Source organism: Myotis brandtii, unplaced genomic scaffold (assembly GCF_000412655.1).
Source record: "Myotis brandtii unplaced genomic scaffold, ASM41265v1 scaffold398, whole genome shotgun sequence".
NCBI classification, from domain to species: domain Eukaryota; kingdom Metazoa; phylum Chordata; class Mammalia; order Chiroptera; family Vespertilionidae; genus Myotis; species Myotis brandtii.
Genome location: NW_005365280.1, coordinates 2227755 through 2233930, shown reverse-complemented (window position 1 = coordinate 2233930; position 6176 = coordinate 2227755). Strand labels below are relative to the sequence as shown.

General features: G+C 35.8%; 1 protein-coding gene across 1 annotated transcript in view; it reads right to left on the bottom strand.

Annotated features, from left to right (window-relative positions):
* Positions 1–2352: 2352 nt before the first annotated feature.
* Positions 2353–6176, bottom strand: part of FAM8A1 (family with sequence similarity 8, member A1) — an 11674-nt gene continuing 7850 nt past the window's right edge. The window contains exon 4 of the mRNA XM_014545186.1: positions 2353–5769. Within this exon, the coding sequence (XP_014400672.1) occupies positions 5625–5769 (145 nt within the window). The 3' untranslated portion in view covers positions 2353–5624. The remainder of the gene's footprint in view (positions 5770–6176) is intronic.

Genomic DNA, 6176 nt, shown 5'->3' with positions numbered 1-6176 from the left:
GGAGTGGGGAGAGCAACATTGATTGGCTGACTCCTACTGTGCCCTGACCTGGAATCGCCTGCAACCTCTCAGTGCATGGGACGAAGCCCAATTGACTGAGTCACACCAGCCAGGGTGAGGAGGAATTGTTTTTAACTGAAAACAATCTCTGAAGAGAGAAAAGCCTTATGTAGAAAGATTGACTAATCAGGTTTGTTTATATAATTTGGTCAATAGACAAGATGGTCAGTAGTTCTCACTGAATGTACATCCATATAACTTGTGTTAGATGTATATTCTAGGACAGTGATGGCGAACCTTTTGAGCTCAGCATGTCAGCATTTTGAAAAACCCTAACTTAACTCTGGTGCCGTGTCACATATAGAAATTTTTTGATGTTTGCAACCATAGTAAAACAAAGACTTATATTTTTGATATTTATTTTATATATTTAAATGCCATTTAACAAAGAAAAATCAACCAAAAAAAATGAGTTCGCGTGTCACCTTTGACATGCGTGTCATAGGTTCGCCATCACTGTTCTAGGACCTCCTCATCAGAGATTAATTCACTGGGTCTGGGCAGGGTCCAGAAATCTGCATCATTAAATAAGCACCTGGAGGACTTGCCACTTTAAGTACTAGGTTGTTTTGAGTGATTTATGATTTCAGGCATTAAGAAAATTCAGACAATGGGAAAATTTGTCTTTAAGCTAGCTGCTTATTTTTTTTATCATCATCCGAGGATATGTTTTTATTGATTTTAGGGAGAGAGAGAAACACCGATGTGAGAAACATCAATCAGTTGCCTGTCATACACACTCTGACCAGGGGTTAAACCTGCAACCTAGGTATGTTCCCTCACTGGGAATTGAACCTGCCACCTTTTGGTTTATGGGATGATGTGCCAACTAACTGAGCCACCCAGATGCTTATTATTTGTTAGAAATTCTCCCCTGAAATTGTGTTAAGATTTTATTTTAAATAAAAGTGGTGGACTAATTTTAACAATTTATAATCAAGCCTTAAACTTTCTGGTTTAGCCTGGGAAGAATTTGTATTTGTTTCAATTGTATTAGTACAGTCATGCATTACTTGACCCCGGATACATTGAACAATTTGTCATTAGGCGATTTCATTGTTGAGCAAACATCATGTAGTGCATTTACACAAATCTAGATGGTATAGCCTACTCCACACCATGGCTATTGCTCCAAGGCTACAAACCTGTACAGCATGTTACTGTATTGAATACTGTAGGCAGTTGTAATGCATCATGCTATAACATAATGGCTGTCTGGTTACTAGGCAATGGGAATTTTTCAGCTCCATTATAATCCTAGGGACTACTGTTATACATTTGGTTCATTGTTGACCAAAACATCATTAGGCAGGACATGACTCCATTTCATTTCCTGGGTCTGTTTATATATCAAGTTTGAAACTCAATGGAAATTTTACAAAGGCTAGCCTGTGTATTTAATGGAAATTGACAAATTTGGTATAGTAAAAATGAAGAACTGGGTGTGTTGGGTCCAGCTACACACAGCTGCAGTATGACCATGTCAGTGCCTTTATTTCCTTACTAGAGGCCCAATAAACAAAACACACGCATGGGTAGGGTCCCTAGGCCTGGCCAGCTATTAGGGCTGATCTGTGGGGCAATCAGGGGGCCTCCTGCTGGCACCGACCTTGGCTGGCCTGGGGTCAGCTCCTGCGTTGAGTGTCTGCTCCCTGGTGGTCAGTGTGTGTCATAGTGACTGGTCGTTCCGCCGTTCAGTCGATTTGCTTATTAGGCTTTTATTATGTAGAATAGGATAATACAGGCAACTTTTATACACTTACCTCAGAAGTCCACTCTAGTTCCATGATGGGCTGGACTCAGAACAGCACCTTGTCTGTCTACAGGACTCAGACCAGGCCATAAAGCTACATTTGAGTTTATCCTTCATTATCTTTGCCTTTGAAGAACTTGTTTTGTGCTCTGTCTTCTAGATTTATAAAGATTAGAACAGGAAATGCTTGTGAGATCAGAACTAGGTTTAAATTGCCCAGCTGACTCATTTATTAGCTATGTGACTTGAATTTCTGGTTCCTCATGTGTATGGGTCCTTACTATGTTGCATGATAGTTGAGGTGGTTAACCACTTTAAGACAGGAAAGTTTAACATTAAGCCTAATCATCTATGGGCAACTTTGAATGACTTGCTAAGATAATATATTCCAAAAGTGGATGATGATTTTGGTAGTCCTCTATTTCTGAAAGCATTCTAGTTGACTGTCGTGGCCACTCTGAAGGCAGAAAGCTGTATTTGGAAGGAAGTTCTCCCTTTGGAGATTCTAAAACCTCAATGAAACAGGCAAAACATAAAACCATTGGTGACCAAGTATTTATTGAGACAAAGAATACAAATTGGTGGCATACAAATTATTAAAAATAGAATGCTGTATTTATTTATAGGCCAGGCCATCAGGTATTATTTGTGGGTCAAGCCCTACTATAATGGCTGTAAGGATATATACAGTTTGAAATGACAAACTTCACCCAGTCAAGTACTAGTACATGAAAAAATTTCAAACTTTGGTATGGGAGGTGGGGAATGGCAAGTAATTGAAATGATACTTGTCAGTTTTTAGGAATACTGTTATTTATGAATATTCTTCAAAAGAAACAAGAGCCTGGGATAGATGCAGAATGAAAATATTTAATGCCCCCATTCCTCTCAAAAAGCCCTTTATTCCCAAGTAACAAATTAATTTCCAACTCCTACCTTCTTTTTGCTGGAAATATTTATGCATTAGTGAAACATAAGGGAACATCTTTTTTTTAGAGTTAAAATATTTTACTACCATTTGAAACAAAAAACACTGAAGATGCATTTTTATAATTCAGACAAAGTGGCCCTCTAATATAATACATCCCCCCCCCCCCCCCCCCCCCCAATCCTACATATTTGGGTAAAACTGGAAGGTAAATGTTTAGGTAGAAAGAAGAAACTTCTGAACCAGTCCTACTCAAGTATCAGTTGGGCAATATTTTAAAGGCTTACTTTAAGAAGTGTTGACTTTATTTCTGTGGTCACAGATTAGTCTAAAAACAAGGCTTGCCATCACTCACACATACCTACTCTAGGCCCAGGGTAAATATAAGTGTCAGACTTTCCCAAGATGAACTAGACACTCAAGTTACGTTTGGTAATGAGTACTGAGATTTCCTAGAGGCCTGTGGTTTTTAGGGGACATTCATAGAAAGTGTGTTCTCGCTCAGCTCAACTCCTAATTTTTGTTTCATTATTTGTTTATGTTACAAAAGTGATGAATAATGTTTGTACTATAAAGATAACTTTCTGCCTTTAGGCTAGAGCTTCAGCATGAGAATTATACTTTGACACAGAAAAATCAGCATTTCTATAAGACATATACTAAAATAGAAAGTACTGAAAAGAGGGATTCTCCACTCTTCACCACTCCAAGAGAAAAAATGGCTCCTCCATCCTCCCCGTTGTTTTGTCACTTTTTCAATTATTTGGGAATCAAAATCTTTTCCTTAGAGCTGAATTCATACATAGAGTTGGATTTTTTTTGTTATAAAAGCAGACAAAATAATACTATATATAGTATAACTTGAATCCTGAGATGGATCTAAATGAATCTACACATATGTACAATGTTTTAAGTATAACAAACCAGACTACTTGTTTGCTCTGTTTTACTATATAAATAAAAATAGCCTAGGTGGTAAACCATCCAATACCTGAGAGGAAATGATACATTAAAGGTAAATTCCAGAATTACATGACTGAAGGGCATTTCAACTTGAATTTCAATCAGTGCCAAAAATGTGTGTGTGTGTGTGTGTGTGTGTACACACACACAGTGGTAAGTTTATGTAACATTTCCTAATTTCTAGTCTAATAAAATTTTAGTTTTATTACTTTTTATTGTGAAGGGCCATCACAACTTCCCAGAGGTTACAAGTGAATGAACTGTTTAATACTATGATACACTTAACTGACAGGCTATCTGTGATGATGTATTTAATATAACTTATTTTGAAAAACATGGTTTATGCAGTTTTACAAAGGGTATTAAGGATACTGTTAAGGTTTCTATAACCATTAAATGTGAATATTTTCAGTTTTAAATATAAAAAAAAAAACCACTTTAAAAATTGATACAGTGATAGACGTGTCTTCCATTTGCTAATAAACTTAACACCAAAAGTAAAGCGTAGAATGACCCTTTAAGCAATCTATTTATGAACTTGTCCAACACAGTTTAGTGTTTTGTTTTTTGAAGATTATCAGAGTTGGAGAAATGTCTAAGAAACAAAACTTTTAGTTCAGGTATATCTCAACACAGCTAACTGGATCATCTAACAAAAGCAACCACACACTTGAAACAACTTTGCTTCAATAGGAAAATAAATTAAAATAGCAATACACAGTGTTACTTAGCTTAACTTTTCCTTCAAAACATCATCCATGGCAGGCCCAAAACACAAGCTTTTGGCTCACACAACCAAAGAACTTAGAATTATGTCTGGAAATGCTATTCTTCCTTGTTTTAGAACAGTCCATATAGGGAAATTGCTAATATTTCACAGGTTACCAGTATTCATGAAATACTCAGATTATTTAACTTGACGTTCAAAAGTTATGGAACTATATCAAATTTAAAAGGAAACTAGTGTGTAGATATCCTGTGTGTAGAGAGAAGTTATATTCAGAACACTGAAAAGCACTAATACTTCATGCTGCACACATACTGGGAATATTGTTTTACAGTAAATATGCAACAATTTGATGGAAGTAATTCCCCTCCCCCATATTTATAGTTTGATTTGGAGCACTGAAAATACTTGCACATGAATTTTAAGTTAAATTTACAATGAAAAATTACCCCCCTCCCCATTGAAAGCAATCATTAACTTAGCTTCTCTTTTAAAAAAAAGTTAATATAGCAATGACAATACTTTTTCATCATCATGCAAAACTCTGCCCCAAAATACATGTTGAAGCATTAACAATAGTTGTAAAGTTACATCATTCCCACAGTAAACTGCAGTGCAGATTTTAAAACTTTAGGTAAGGGATCTGCTAGGCCTGCCTCACTTGCCTCTTTCTCTTGCAGCGAACTCACCACCTCCTGGGATGGGAGATGAGTGGATTATCAAATTTGTGTCCCCATTCTCCCCAAAAAGCGAAGACAACAATTTCCCCAAGAAGTGTTAACTAAAAGATGAATGTGTTTATAAAACACAACTGGACATTTTCCATCATTTTGGGATAAACCAAAATAAATTCTTAAAGTTTCATTTAGAGATTTCAAAGCTGAAAATGCTTTCAGCAAATTCTAATGCCTTAGATCTTAGTATATTTTGTCCATTGTTGATTATGAAACCACTTGACTTCTTTTTGATCTAAAATTTTAACACTTGAATTCAAACAGGTTTTTCTTCTGGAAAAGTTCTTTGGCATTCAAGTAAAATCAATACTTTCAGAATAGTCACCTGTATCACACTGGAGTGACTGCTTTAATTTCTAAATCATCAATTAACGTAACCCAGGGATACTGATGGCCTTGATACATAATTTAGTCTTGTCATCATTCCAGAAAGTATGGAATTCAGGGCTTTTGGGGGCATCATCTGACCCCATTTCTTTTTAGCACAACGGTTCCTGCTACAATGTCATAGGCTGTTCGATTATGCTGAAAAAACAGCAGTGTGATGAAAGCAGGGAAAAAAGAAGCAATAGAAAAATTCTTGATCAATGCTCGTATAGTGGACCTAAAAATAAAGGAAGTAAAAAATATCAGATAATTTGTATACATACCACATATAGATGAATATCTTCCTATCAAGTCCAAAGTATGTATTTAAAACATTCATAATTGAGAGAAATTTTACCTTTGATATCTGAGTTATTTTCAAGTATCCTATCAAACCATCTCAGCTAGTTCTAAAAACTTCATCAACATAAAAGACTAGAACTTTCACATGAAAAGCAGTAATATGTCTTACAATGTGAACTAAAGTTTATAGTATTTTTTAGTATTTTGCCAGAAGAAAACTATTTACTTCCCTTTTAAAAAAAATATATTTTTTATTGATGTTTTTACAGAGAGGAAGGGAGAGGGATAGAGAGTTAGAAACATCAATGAAAGAAAAACATCGATCAGCTGCCTCCTGCACAC